The sequence below is a fragment of the Narcine bancroftii genome, chromosome 6, assembly GCF_036971445.1.
Source record: "Narcine bancroftii isolate sNarBan1 chromosome 6, sNarBan1.hap1, whole genome shotgun sequence".
NCBI lineage: Eukaryota > Metazoa > Chordata > Chondrichthyes > Torpediniformes > Narcinidae > Narcine > Narcine bancroftii.
In genome coordinates, this window is record NC_091474.1 from 222,103,854 (window position 1) to 222,119,434 (window position 15,581).

Here is a 15,581-nt window from a genome sequence, read left to right on the forward strand (position 1 = left end):
AGCAGAAGTTGAAAGGAGCAAAACATTACAAACTCCTTTTCGCTTTTGAAAGGTGCAAATTATGACAAAATCTGTAAGAAATACACTTGTACTAAGAGGTGCACTCCAGTCAGGGAAAGTCAAACAGCATGGGTACAGGCTCTTCAGCCCAACTTACCCACACCAATCAAAATGTCCAACAATTTGACCCTAAATGTTTTTACCTCAAAGAGAAAGGTTGAGCTGCTAGAGAGCTTTAAACTTATGATGCCCTAAATGAAGAAAAGATGATTTCATTCATGGGGCTGAAATTCTTGTTGCTAATCAATCAAATGAGAAGAATCTTATTTTACCCATGAAGTGATGAACTATGGAGGACATTTGAAGGTAGGTTCGAGAAGCACTCGAGGCAGTAAAGAACTGAAGACACATCTGAGCACATAAAAACCTGGGCAAATTCAGTGGGTTGAGCAGCATCTGTGAAGGACAAAAGGGCATAGAGTTTTGTTTCTCTTCATCTAAACTCACCTTTCTTTCATCTACAAGTTCCATTATTTCATCCAGCGATGGACCACTCGGGATAAATAAGGCCCAGCGATAGTGAACGCCTCTGCTCAGATGCTGCAGTGATGAGACAGAAGATGTGTTGTTAACAGGATACAGACCACATGTGAACAATACTTCAATAATTGACCCAACTGGGTCACAGCATCTACACACTTCTGTGTTTCACAAGATTCTGGGTCGAGACCCTTTTTCAAGATGAAAGTAAGCGAGGACTCCAATTTACTGAGGACCTGGATCTATACGTTTCAATTACAGCAACAAATAAATTCATAAAGGAATGAAAAAAAGGGCCTATGTGGTGTGTTCGAATGGCTGTCAAAGACTTCTGCCGCTAAATGGAAGTAGACGTACTTTGCAATGTGCTGAGGACAAATTTCTGTGCTCTGTAAATATAAGTAACATTCCTGCCACCCCCACATCCACCAGGCCCTGACCTCTTCTCTCATCTCCAGTGCCTTGGTGGAACATTTTGCTCTAGTAAAGGCATTACTTGCATGCATTAGTGTCCTTCTTTTATTTCTGGGATTTCTTGAACATTACAGCATGTTCTTATTGAAAGCTGCAGAATGTAGAACATTAGAAACAAAAGCAGGAGCTCTTCCCTCCAATATGGGTCAATAAGATCATCTTGCCTCATGGCATTTTCTGACATGAACCCTGCATCCTTTATTTCCCTTGATCTCCAAAAACAAGTATTTATCTCTTTCTTGAGTATACTTCTTGACTCAGACTTCACAGCTGTTTTAGGGAGAAAATCCCAAAGCTACACATCCCCGTAACTAGTGGTGTGCCTCAGGGATCTGTGTTGCGACCATTGCTGTTTCTTGTATCTGTGTCAATGATCTGGATGATAATGTGGTAAATTGGATCAGCAAGTTTGAAGATGATACTAAGATTGGAGGTGTTATGGACAGTGAAGAAGGTTTTCAGAGCTTGCAGAGGGATCTGGGCCAACTGGGAGAATGGGCCAATAAATGGCAGATGAAGTTTAATGTAGACAAGTGTAGGTGATACATTTTGGAAGGGCAAACCAAGGTAGGACACTCACAGTAAATGGTAGGACATTGAGGAGTGCGGAGGAGCAGAGAGATCTAAGAAAGCAAATACATTGTTCTCTGAAGGTGGCGTCGCAGGTGGACAGGGTTGTAAAGAAAGCTTTTGCTGTCTTAGCTTTATAAATCAAAGTATTGAGGAGTTGGGATGCTATGTTGAAGTTGTTTAAGACATTAGTGAGGCCAAATTTGGAATTTTGTGTGCAGTTCTGGATGTGTAACTACAGGAAGGATATCAATAAGATTGAAAGAGTGCAGAGGAGATTTACTAGGTTGTTGCTGGGTCTTCAGGAGTTGAGTTACAGGGAAATGGCCAGTTTTCTGTGCTGTAGCGTTCTATGGTTCTACACATTGTCCAGATGAAGAAATTTCCTTTCCTCTTTGTCCTGAATGTCCAAACCCTGATGTTGAAAGTGTAATCCCTACTTCTGGATACATGTTATTATATTAGACTTTATTGTCATGTTTAGATGTACTGGAATTCTTACTGGCTACAGCCACACAGATACACAAAATACACCAACAATAGTACAAATGAAACTACCACAATAAGCCATGAGACAGGAAACAAGATAATGAATAGAAAATGATAAATAAATATTCATAGTTGCAGTTAGAACAAAAGAAGCACTGGCCATTGACACCTCCACCATCAATCCTTCTTCTACTGTAGAAGAACTTTGTACTCTTCAAACATCTTTCATTCTTCTGAACTTAAAGGACCCAAGTGAGATTGTATAAACTCTCCTCATACAACAGACCCATTGTCCTTGGAATCAGTCTGATGATCTTCACTACATTGTATCACAAGAATCCCTTTCTTCAAATAAGGACTTGTACACAATATTCCAGGTGCAGTCTCACAGACAAGGGATCTGTACAATTGGAGCAATACACTTGTTTCTTGCACTCAAACAATTAAAGTAGGCATACTATTTGCATTCCTAATTGACTGCCTTACGTTCATTTTAACTTTACATGACGTACTCATTTTGCACCATTTTCCATCTTCCATGTCCTTAGCTTTTCCCAAATCCTCCTGAATCCCCTCCATACTTTTTCACATCCCCACAGAGACATCCAACTTTGTACCACATAACCAGTGTATCTAATACTTCATCCAAATCACTAAAATATCCAGAGGTACAGGATAAACCCACCTGCAAACCCACCTCCTCCGTATCCAAGAAAGCAGCTACCACCTGCAACATTTTCATCTTACGTTCCCTGGCTAATAGGGGAAGTTAGATTTTAAACTACAGCAAGCACTGAAGAAAATAAAACTCCAGCATCAGCTGCTTTGTCTTCTTTTCTCACTTCTAACACAGTCTGTCAGAATGGAGGATAACTTGTTCCCATTCCTGTTTTCTGGTGACCACTCTAACTGTGGATCTAAACTTGAATTCCCACGTCACGGAGATATAGAACATTACAGTACAAGTCCTTCAGCCCACAATATTGTACTGACCTGTGTCTGTCCTCTACCTCATCTATTGACAGGATGAGGCCAAACGCGAAGCGGAGAAACAACATATTATAATCTTCCTCAACAGCTAAACCTAATAGCATAAACACTGATTTATTCTTATTTTAGGTAATCCCACTTCTATTTTGTTTACTTTTTATATCTCTAATTTAAGTACTCCCATTCTTACTTTTCTCTCTAACTTGCCCCACCAGTAGTCCCTTCCTCTCCCTGTCCCTGCACCTCTCCCACCTTACCCAGTACTCTATCTACTTTCACCCCATCCCCAGCTTCTTCCACCCAGTGATGTAGTTAATATCTCCCCTTCTCATTTTAATCACAATAAAGGGTCCTGACCCAAAGTGTTGATTGATCATTTCTACCATGGATGATCCCTGTCCTGCTGAGTTCTCAGAGCTTCTAATGGTTTGCTCAAGATTCCAGCATCATCTGCTTTTGTGTCAAATGTTCGATCAAGACTTGCAGCCTTACTTCACACAATAAAGCCCAACATCCAAAACTTGTCACAGGATGAATTCAGTTACTTTCAAGTTCCATGTGATATTTCTTAGCTCCAAAGCACATCTAATGCAGTTGATCTGCCTAAAGCAATTCTTTGTTTTTTTTTAATTTCTCCCCCCCCCAAAACCCCGCCCCGTGGAGCACATTTATATACAGTAAAATCCCTGGTATCCAGAATTCAAGCAACTAGCAGCCTCAATAAACCGGCAAAATTTAGAGGAAATTTTTTTTTAAATTTAAAAATGCAAGTTTAAAATTGTAAAAGTAAATTTTCTCTGAAGTAACAAATAAACCTTTGGTGAAGATGGGAAGAAATATTTAGCCAGCAGAGGGCCCTGGTCATGCTTTGCTCATAGCAGCCAGTTTGAATAAAGTTGTGTGAAACAGCATTGGCGTCACCCATGATGAAGAGTTGGTTGATGCCTGTATTGTGGAGGGCCAGGGCTGACACGTGACAGCACTGTGCATTACCTGGTCACGAGACACATCACCTGCCAATCAAGTTTTGGCTCCGCCCCACCCATCAGTGCATACCTAATCATTGGGCCACTTTAAGTAACTTTGTATTTGGCCTTTGCAAACAATTACCCCCCCCCCCCACTGTAGATAACTTGGGTTGGACACCCCAGCACTCCAGTACTATAAAGGGCACTACATGTGTTTGCCTCTCTTTTTTTGCCATCTCCGAGGGACCACCCTCCTTCACTCCAGGCCGAGAACCGTAGAATGGCGCTGGAGAAATCATTTGGTAAGGTGTGCACAGGTAAAGGGTTGGGCGTGTCTTAGTTAGTGCCCCAAGTAGCATAGAGCTGTGCCTGCACTGAGTTAAGGGGTGGTGGGTATTGTTTCTTTTCCCTGATTGTATGTAACAGCACATTGTTCATTGTTGTGTCCATGTGTGTGCCTTAATCCCTTTTCTGATCTTCTCACACATGTCTTCGGTAAGTAAAGTCATTTACAATCAGACTGTGTTCAGAGTCTCTTTATCCCTGCTTAGTAAGAGTCACCCCACCCTGGTCAGAGGTTTACCTGTAAACTTGGGGAGGGGGGGGTTTAATTATCTAAAATGTTATTGTTTATCTTTCAGGTGTCTCCATGAAGGGGGGGAGGAACCTGCAGATGCAGCGACGTCTAAAAGTTTTCAAGGAATGTGACTGAATATAAAGTAAAATGCTTTGAGGTGCATATATTCATACAGGTGAAGTTAATACAGTGTACTTAAAGTACAGAATTTTTGTCTTTTAAACTGTTTATTCTTAATGCAGGTGCATTAGTTAGGAAATGTAAGAGTAAGTCTCAAGCATTTATCAATCTCCATTGGTGCTGGATACCAGGGATTTTACTGCATCCCTTTCCTGACCTTAAATACTGGTGGGTCGTCGATGATGAACATTTTGTTCGAATGGCAACTACTCAGATCCTCTCCTTGAAGACAGTTTGGGTGGTCAGATGATCAGCAAACCCAGCAGGAAACCATTGGTCTGCTTGCTCCATTTGATAAAACAATGTTCAGCCGTGATTAGCTGGTGTTCAAGACAAAAATGTTTAAATTCTCAAAACCTTTCAATTGACATGTCGATTTGCAGTGCCACAAGCGTTACACCATCTCAGCCTGCTGCAAAGCCAAGCTTTGGAAGTGTGGTTGCATTGAGTACCAGAATGTCAGTTTAAACCAGGTATTCACGGGTCTGGGGTAATGACAAGTTTCTGGCAATAATTTTACCTTCAGGATTTTGCTGCCGACGGTAGCCCCTGATCGAAACATTCCATCAGCAACTCCAAGTCTATCAACATTCAGCATGAATGGTGTCACTAATGTTACGTACGTAGCTCCTGACCAAGGCTTCAGCAAGTTCAGCGCCCACTTCTCTGTATGTCCACCCACGTTATCCAAGACAAAGTCAAACCTTGACCAAAAACAAATGGTGATTATAATCCTGGAAAACCTCACATGCAAATTCTCACCGAAGGCAACAGATGTAGTTTGGGATCCATAGGAGTGGAAAAACGATAAGATATAGAAGCAAAAGTCGGCCATTTGGCACACCAAGTCTGCTTCGCCATTCCATCCATTCTCCCACTCAACCCATACTGCTGCCTTGACCTCGTAACCTTTGATTCCTTGACTATTCAGATGCCCATCAATCACTGCCATAAATACACTCAAATTCCAGAGGTTTACCACTCTCTGGGTAAAAACATTCCTCCGCATCTGTTTTAAATGGGTGCCCTTCATCCTGAAGCTGTGCCCTCTTGTCCTAGACTCCCCTACCATTGGAAGCAACTTTGCCACATGTACTCTCTCCAGGCCTTTCAACATTTGAAATGGTTCTATGAGGTCTCTCCTCATTCTTTTGAACTCCAAGGAGTACAGTCCAAGAGTTGTTAAGTGTTCCTCATATGCTAATCTTTCATTCCAGGAATGTACATTTTGTCTGAAAGATTGATATCAGGATATTACAATAGACTGCCACTACAATATGTAACTTCAATACACATTTATTCAGTGTCATTTTTGCAGGGATCTAAGGTCATAAAAGGAAAATGTTGTAGAGGAGAGGCTCACTAGCCATTCCTGCCGTGTCTAGCAGCTGGCAACAGAATAACAGCAGTAGAAGCCTGCAACAGAGTAATTTTCAAGGCAGCAGTGAAATACTTCCAGCAAGATGGATAAGCTATGACTGCAGCTTATGGAGCTCATTTATACATAGGGTGGCAAAGCATTCTGCAGTCTGCAATACATTTTTAAAATATTTAACTAATTAAATTTAACTGATTAAATATTTTTTGTTTAGAGTTACAAAGTACAGTCAATATTTTTGGAGGGAGTTTGAAACCAGGCTGTTTTGGTAACTTCACCCACCCACTTAATATAGAATTTATGCATTTTAAATATCAGAATCTGCAGGCCTATTTGGTTCTCATTTTCTTTGTGAGGATCAAATGTTCAGAGAAAAAAATAATTTCGCAATCTCTTCACTTCTGGAAACTACCACAGGCATTGAAGGCAAAGCTTGAACGATTGGCAGTATTTTCCTGGGTCCTATCAGGGGCACCTTTCTACTGTAGGCCTGGCTTTTCAATCTCAGATAAAGACTTCATGATGACTCCAGCTCAAGGTCAGAAGCTGCATGTCTAATTCCAGACCACCACAACACAGCACAAATCTCAGACAAGTAAAGAAACTCAATCTTTAAAAGAAAAGTTTCTTCCTCCAACAAACAAACAAAAATCTGTCCGAGGAACTCAGTGGAATGGTCAGTTTCAGGGCAAGATTCTGCATCAGGACTGAGAGTGTAAATGGGAGGTTGTCAGTATAAAGAGGTGAGGGGGAAGGGGGTGAGGCAGGAGCTGGCAGCTGACAGGCAGATCTAGGTGAGGAGAGGTCAATCGGCTGATCAAGTATCACCAATCTTTGGCTTGGCTTCGCGGATGAAGATTTATGGAGGGGTAATGTCCACGTTAGCTGCAGGCTCGTTTGTGGCTGACAAGTCCGATGCGGGACAGGCAGACATGGTTGCAGTGGTTGCAAGGGAAAATTGGTTGGTTGGGGTTGGGTGTTGGGTTTTTCCTCCTTTGTCTTTTGTCAGTGAGGTGGGCTCTACAGTCTTCTTCAAAGGAGGTTGCTGCCCGCCGAACTGTGAGGCGCCAAGATGCACGGTTTGAGGCGATATCAGCCCACTGGTGGTGGTCAATGTGGCAGGCACCAAGAGATTTCTTTAGGCAGTCCTTGTAGAAGGACATCACCAATACAAACAACAAAACAGCTTTCTCCGGATCTCAGTATAAAACATTGCAAACATACATACCAACGAGCTATACACATGCACAGTCTGTATATGCAAATATTAAAATAAATGTTATTGTTGAATAGTGGAATAATGGAGGGTTTTGCATAAGCAATCCATTAGTCTCACTCTCACTGCCCGTGGGAAGAAGATGGAGCCAAGGATGAGGAAAGGTTGAAGTCCTGAACTGATACGTTTCCAGAAGCACAAAACAATGTGCTATGATAATGTTGCTCAACCACTTAGTAAAAGCTCACTCAGATCACCAGGCCTAACTTTAACCTGTCAGGGTTTCTGTTGAGAGCATTTCTCTCTGCTGCTGCTTTTCACCACAACTAAATGTTACCATTGTTCACACTCCATCACTAATCTCTCCTTGGGAAGGCAGTTAAATGTTCCTGCATCTCAACTAGCATTGTTGGAAATGATGTGGTACAATGATGCAACCATGGTAGGTCAGAGTGTGCCGCATGCCAAATGTCTGTTTCTTACAAAAGAAACCAGTTGGTGGGATATTCAGACAAAAGCAAAGGGTGCCTGATGCCAATTACAGGTATCAAAGGCAACAGTGCAAACCCATCCTGACTTTGACAGCATCACTGCTCCTCATTCCTGAAGTAGGAAATTATATTATCACCATTTCAAAGGAGTATTCTTACTTTTTGGTTAATTTGGATCGTTTAGCACTGCTAGAGACGGAGCTGCTGATCACACCAAGCAAGTAAACCAGTAACTGCCGTTTACTCAAACCATGCACATTGCTTTTTAGGGGAGGCGACAGGCTCACGAGAGTGATGTCAAAATGCTGCCGCAAGGCCTGGTCGTTGCCCTGGCAACGCACTTCTGCAGCCTGGAACTTCTGCACAGTGAGGAAAGCCCCTGTGCCCTGCCGCACTGGCTGTTTACTACAGTGATTCGGCCCGTCGTGTGCGGGGTTGATCCGGCCCACTACCCCCTCCCCCCACCCCCAGAATCGCAGTCTCTTTGGATGAGGTTTGGGAGATTGTCTTTGGGCGGGCGCCCATAGAGGCAGGGAAAGGCTCTGAAAAGTCCAAGTGGGCTTTCTTGAGGTAGTCAACTGTAAACATGTTGTGCCTGTCTCCAATGTCTAGAGTATGTACAACCCCCTCCCTTCTCAGTACCTTGAAAAGCCCTTCGTAAGGGCACTGCAGGGGGGTACCTGGTTTGCCCAGTCTTACAAAGACAATGTCTGTGGCTTTGAGTTCTTGTGGGACGTGGCTGGTTGTAGTGGATGTGGGTAGGCGGTGTGATTCCTCAGCCACTGTAAGATGTCCAGGGCATTCGGTGGTGGTTCTGTGGAGCCGAAATGGACGTCGCCTGAGATGGAGAGCAGTGTGCCATAAACCATTTCCGGTGATGAGGTGGGAAGGCCCTCTTTAGGTGGTATGCAGATGTCCAAGAAGAACCATGGGAGTTCATCTATCCAGTTGGGCCCATGCAGCCATGATCTGAGAGCTGCTTTTAGATAGCAGTGAAAGCGTTCTAACAGCCCATTGGATTGGAGGTGGTAGGTGGTTGTGTGGTGCAGCTGGCTGCCACAGAATTTGGCTATGGTTGCCCAGAGGAAAAAGGTAAATTGGGCTCCCTGGTCTGAAGTTATGTGGGAAGGGACACCAAAATTGGCGACCCACTGTGAGGTAAAGTCTCTCACACAGGTCTCCATGTCGCAGGCCAGCATGGGCACCGCCATTGGCCAGCGTGTAAAGTGGTCGAGCACGGTGAAAAGGTACCTCATCCCCTGGCTGATGGGAAGGGGCCCTACAATATCCACGTGCACGTGGTCGAACCTGTTCGCTGTGGGTGGGAAACATTGCACTGGGCCTTCAGTGTGCCGATGGACACTGGCTTGCTGAAATGTACACAGGTTTTTGTCCAAAGTGAAACTTAGCGCTGAAGCCAGGGCCATATGAACCTGTCTGAAATTAGATGGACTGTTGAATGGATGGAAGGATGAGAGTCCATGCACTTGATTGAATACCCGCCATCTCCAGGTCATGGGCAGGATTGACCTGAGGTGGCCTGTACACATATCGCACAGGAATGTTGGGCCTCCTGGGTCCAGTGTGAATTCCTGAGTTTGTAGGCTGGTGATGGTGATGCGGTATGCCTGTGTGTTGACATCTTCAGCCTGATCCCTGGCGAGCTGATCTGTGTCAATGCCAACCGACACTTCGGAGATTGTTGGCCTGGACAGTGCATCAGCTACCACGTTGGACTTCCCCGCTATGTGGCAAATGTCCATTGTATATTCAGAGATGTACGAAAGGTACCATTGTTCCCTCGCCTACCAGGTGTCCGAGACTTTGCCCAGCGCCTGCACCAGCGACTTGTGGTCCTTGTAGGCCTTTGAGAATGTACCGGAAATGGTGTATGGCCAGGTACATTGCCAGCAGTTCGCTATCAAAAGTGCTGTACTTCAGCTCACCTGGTCAGAGGTGTTTGCTGAAGAAAGCGAGTGGCTGCCATTGGTAATCCACCCACTGTTGTAGCACTGCGCCCACTGCCCAGTCTGAGGCATCTGTCATTAACGACAGGGGCAAGTCTGGATCCAGGTGTGGCAGGTACGTGGCTTTGTAAAGTGCTGTTTTGGTCTCCTCGAATGCCTGGAGTGCCTCCGCAGACCAGCTGGGCTCCGAGGTCGAAGCGAGGTTGCATGGTGGCTGCTGCTCCTGGGAGGAAGCGATGATAGAAATTCACCATCCCAAGGAATTCCTGCAGGATTTTGAGGGTTTAGGGCTTGGGAAAGTTCCGAATGACATCGACCTTGTCAGGCAAAGGTGTTGCTCCTTCGCTGGAGATGCAGTGCCCAAGGAAGTCGATGGTGGACAAACCGAAAGTCTGCAGCCGGGCGTTTTAAATGTTCTTTGTGGGTCCTGGCATCTGGGCTGGCAATGAGGATGTCATCCAGGTAAACAAAAATCCCCTCCAGGTCTCTTGCCACTATGTCAATGAGATGCTGGAATCTTTGGGCTGCATTTTTCAATCCGAATGGTATTCTCAGGAACTCTAAGAGGCCAAACGGAGTGATTATGGCCATCTTCTGGACGTCATCCTGGTGGTAGCCCTTCACCAGATTGGTTTTGTAAAAAATCTGCCATGCTGGCTGTTCGCTACTGTGATTCGGCCCATCGTGTGTGGGGTTGACCCGGCCCTCTACAACAGAGCTGGAATGAGAACATCTAAACTAATCCAATGTAGAGTGTTGTTAATGCAGACACTATTCTGAAAAGGTGTTTATCACATCCTTCTGCACTCTGTCAAACTCATTTATTGCTGAACCACACATTTCCAAAGTGAGTAGCTATATACAGTGTCTCCATAATGTTTGGGACAGTCACCTTTCCCCGTGCTCCACAGTTTTAAATTTGTAATCAAACAATTCACATGTAAAGTGCACATTCTAGGTTTTATTCAAGGTTATTTCTATATACATTTAGGTTTGACCATGTAGAAATTACAGCACTTTTTATACATAGTCCCCTAATTTCAGGGCACCATAATATTTGCAACGTTTGGCTTCACAGGTGTTTGTGAGTACTCATGTAGGTTTAATTGATTCAAGGGTCCAGGTATAAGAGAGCTAGGCTTGCTTCTAAGCTTTTGATCATCTTTGGAATCTATAGTTGCCATTTTTCAATATGAGGACCAGAGATGTGCCAATGAGAGTCAAAGAAGCCGTTATGAGGCTGGAAGACAAGAATAAAACATTAAGAGACAGTGGCTAAACCTTAGGATTACCAAAATCAAAAGTTTGGAACATCATTAAGAAGAGCGTTCTGGTATTCGTAAAGGGACTGGTTTTTCCAAGGAAGATTCCCACTGCTGATGACGGAAAAATTCTCATCATAATGAAGAAAAATCCAAGATTTGGGTGATGTTGCTTAGTTTTTTTTTCTTATTTTTCAGCCTCATCATGGCTTCTTTGACCTTCATTGGTACAACTCTGGTCCTCACACTGAAAAATGGAAACTACAGACTCCAAAGGTTATTAAAAGCTTAGAAAAAAGCCTAACTGTTTTATACCTGCATCAGTGAAACAATTAAACATACCAGAGTAATCACAAACTCCCGTGAAGCCAAATATCCCAAACATTATGGCGACCTGAAATGAGGGAACCATGTATAAAAACTGCTATCGTTTCCACATTGTCAAATGGTTATCACAAGGGCTTTACAGGACCAGGACCTGGGGTTCGAATCCCACACTGTATGGAATGTGCAAGTTCACCCTGTGTCTGCATGGGTTTTCCCAGGGGGTCCGGTTTCCTCCCACCATTTGAAACATACTGGGGCTATAGGTTCATTGGGTGGCTCAGACTCGTGGGCCAAAATAACCTATGATCATGCTGTATGTCTAAAAAACAACACAAAATATATACAAATAACCTTGAATAAACTCTGGAATATGCACTTTAATTGCATGTGAATTGTTTGATTACTAATTTAAAACTGTGGAGCACAGAGACAAATAAAGAAAAAAATGTCTATGTCCCAAAGAGTATGGAAGGTGCTGTATCAATGCAAATCTAATGCATCAATTTCAGCCTGTGCAATCTCTCCCTATATTTTAACATTACCAATTCTACACAAATTCAGTTGAATTTACCAATTCTGTCAAATGTACCAATTCTACATTAACCAACAACCTCGTATATCAGGATAACATTTAGTAACGCTGCCTGTGGCACAGTGTGGAGTGCTGAGTGCACCAACCAAAGAGCCTTGGAGCAACACACATGTCGGAGGAATTCAAGGAGCCAGGCAGCATCCATGGAACGGAAAAGAGTTAGTTTTGGGCCGGAAACTCTTCCTAATGAAGATATTTAGGCCCAAATATGTCAACAGTCTACTGCTTTCTGTGGATGCTGCCTGACCTGCTGAGTTCCTCTTCCTCTTTGTGCGTTGCTCCAGTTTTCCAGAATCTACAGACCTCTTGTGTCCTTACTTAGGTCAGCCTTGGAGGTCAGCAGGACCATTTCACATGCTTCTGATTTCTTGAACGTTACAGCAAATGACTTACAGTTCCTGCTCCTTCAGCTGCTTCTCCACGCTCTGAGCTTGATAATCCACGACGTGATCCGCACCCAAATCTTTTAAGAATGAGAAAGCGTTTGCTGTGCAGGTAGCAGTCACATGGGCACCCCAGGCTTTCAAAAGCTAGGAGCGAAAATCCAGTGGTAGTGATTAGACCCAATACTGTGCACGACAGTGATAGTTACAAAGACTGATTTATAGGTTTGATAAGGATAAATTTTTTCATCAGTGTACCCAAAACTACTTCAATGTGAAGACGTGCGATATATCAATTAATCTAACACACTCAATGCAGAAAGTGGAAACAAGTGGGGTTTATATAGGTGGAGGTACAAGAATGAAAAAGGTAAAACAATCACTAGCCAGTGGCTCGGACACTTAGAGCAAAAAGAAAATTCTGCTGGGGGAAGTTCCGCAGGTCAAGTAGCATCAGTAGGAGAGAAAGAATGGTCGATTTTTCAGGTCGTGTCTTCTTGATGAAGGGTTCCAACCTAAAATGTCAGTCATGTTATCTTGCCCAATGGTGCTGCTCGACCCGCTGATTGTTTTTGCTCCAGATTCCACCATCTGCAGTCTATTGTGCATCACCATGGAAATACAATTAGCAGTTCAAATGAACTACCCTCAAGGCATATGGAAACTGCACATTCAGGTAGGACACCACCAGCTACAAAGATTTGCAGTCGACTGAACAACAATACAAATTCCTTTTAAATTCCAGGTCATTTCTGTAAAAATTGCAGCTGTCCAAAAAGCACAGCAGCTGACAGAAATTGGACGACCAGGAGAGGTCATAGCTGGTCAGACCAATAAGATTGGTGAATAAAACGCAAATATGCGGCTGCAAAAAATAAAATACTGCAGGTGTTGGAAATCTGAGAGAAAAAAAATACAGACAATATGATATGTACAGTAAAACCCCTGCTATCCAGAATTCAAGCAACTGGCTGCCTCAAGCAACCTGCAGAGAAAAATAAGTTTTAAAAATGAAAATAAATATGAATAAATAGGATACGCAAGATTAAAATTGTAAAAGTAAATGTTCTCTGAAGTTACACAAACTTTTAGTGACGATGGGAGAAAATATTCAGCCAGCAGAGGGCCTTGGTTGTGCTTTGCTCAAGCAGCTGTTTAAATAAAGTTGTGTGAAACAGCAATGGAGTCACCCAGGATGAAGACCTGGTCGATACTGCTCGCCATTGTGGTGACTCTCTTAAACTGTCTCCTTATCCCTGCTTAGTAAGAGTTGCCCCGGGGTTTTATCTGTAAACTTAGGGGGAGGAACGACAGTTAGAGGTTTTCAAAGAATAACACTGAAAATAAAGTAAAATGGTTTAAGATTAATATATTTATACAAGTGAGGTTTGTTTAGTGTACATACAGTATAGTATTTTTGTTGTTCATGTCTTTTAAATTGTTTATCCTTAATGGAGGTGCATTAGTCAGACATTGCAAGAGTAAGTCTCAAGCATCCGGAAAATACTCTTATCCAGCATCTCACAATCCCCATAAGCTGCCAAATACTGTACTTGTCAAGTCAGGACACATAAGTGGAGTAATGGAATTAACATTTTAATTCAACTACATCTCATGTACATTTGTAGATTTTTTTGTTTTCATTTCAAATGCATAAGTAACAGATCAGACCAGAAATTCAAAAATTGCCAAGAACTTAAAGATTTATCCTTCACATGCTGTGAAGAGCCCATTTCAATTGTTCAGCGTATCTCTCAATCAGTTTCATGAAACTTCTTTGCACTAATTGCAGTTCTATAAGATTGGTGAATAAAATTAGGGTACATGGAATTGGGTGTAATATACTGGCATTGGATTGTAGTGTAATATAGTAGCAGTGCATTCAGTAGGTTGATGGAGAGAAAAAGAGTGGGAATAAATGTATCCTTTCCAGGCTAGCAGACTGTCACTATCTGAATGCCGCAGGAATCAGTGATTGGACACATGCTCATCATAACCATGCAACCAATGATTTGCCCAAGTGAGCCAAATATCATAATCCAATTTACTGATGATGTAAAATTAAGTGAGAATGCGAGGGGGCATCAAAACATAGAAAATAGGAGAAGGCCATTTAGTCCATGATCCTGCACCAACATGCAATAGCTGATCTTACTATTCAATATCTTTCTCCTTAGTATAACCACATAACAGTTTATGGCATGGAAACAGGCCATCTCGGCCCTTCAAGTCCACGCCAGTTCACACAAACAACTCCGCAAGCTCCCCCCATCTATTCTCCACCCATAACCCTCCAACCCCCTCTTATCCATGTATATATTAGCCTCCTCTTAAAGGAAAGAAGTGACTCTGCCTCAGCTATTTCCTCGGGAAGATTATTCCATTCAGCCACCCCTCTCTGAGTGAAGAAGCACCCTCTAATGTTTCTCCTAAAATTTTGCCCCCTTAAACATACAGCACGGTACAGGCCCTTTCGGCTCACGAAATCAACTTGCGTCCTCTTGTTTCAACCTCCCCTGCTCTCAGGGAGAAGAGTCTACTTGCATCTAGGCTATTCATTCCCTTCATAATTTTAAACACCTTTATCAAATCCCCTCTCAACCATCTCTCAGCACCCTTTTCCTGCTTTCTCTCCATACCTCTAAATCCCATTAGCCAGAAGGATTACATCCAATTCTATTTTGAATATATCTAATGAACTGGCCTCAACAACTTTCTGTGGTAGGGTGTCCCTCAAATTCACAACTCCAAGTGAAAAGGTTTATCCTTATCTCAGTCTAAAGTGGCTTAACCCATATCCTTACACTCTGACCCCTAGTTCTGGATTTTCCCCAACATCAGGAACATTCTTCCTATATCTATTCCTATCAGAATTGATATGTCTCAAAGAGATCCCCTCTCATTCTTCTAAATTTCATTTAGTATAACCCCAGTCTTTCAGCCAAAAGGTAGAAAATAAAACTGTGCATTGTTTAAATGATGAGAGATTGGGAAATGTTTAAAGAGACATATGTCCCTGTACACAGCATCGCACAGGTACAGTAGGTCTTTTAAAAGACAAATGGTATCATGGGCTTTATTGCTTCAGAATTTGAGTACAGACCAAAGACATTTTATTACAACCACATAGAGTCTTTATGCAACCACACTTGGAGGACTGTGTTCAATTTAGGTTTC

At 42.9% G+C, this 15,581-nt stretch overlaps 1 protein-coding gene across 2 annotated transcripts in view; it reads right to left on the reverse strand.

Annotated features, from left to right (window-relative positions):
* Positions 1–15,581, reverse strand: part of rtn4ip1 (reticulon 4 interacting protein 1) — a 58,927-nt gene that overhangs the window by 18,366 nt on the left and 24,980 nt on the right. For both annotated transcript variants that reach the window (XM_069887480.1, XM_069887479.1), the window contains exons 6-8: positions 12,415–12,551; positions 5,309–5,492; positions 508–600 (exon numbers count right to left, since the gene is read on the reverse strand). In XM_069887480.1, the coding sequence (XP_069743581.1) occupies positions 508–600; positions 5,309–5,492; positions 12,415–12,551 (414 nt within the window). The remainder of the gene's footprint in view (positions 1–507; positions 601–5,308; positions 5,493–12,414; positions 12,552–15,581) is intronic.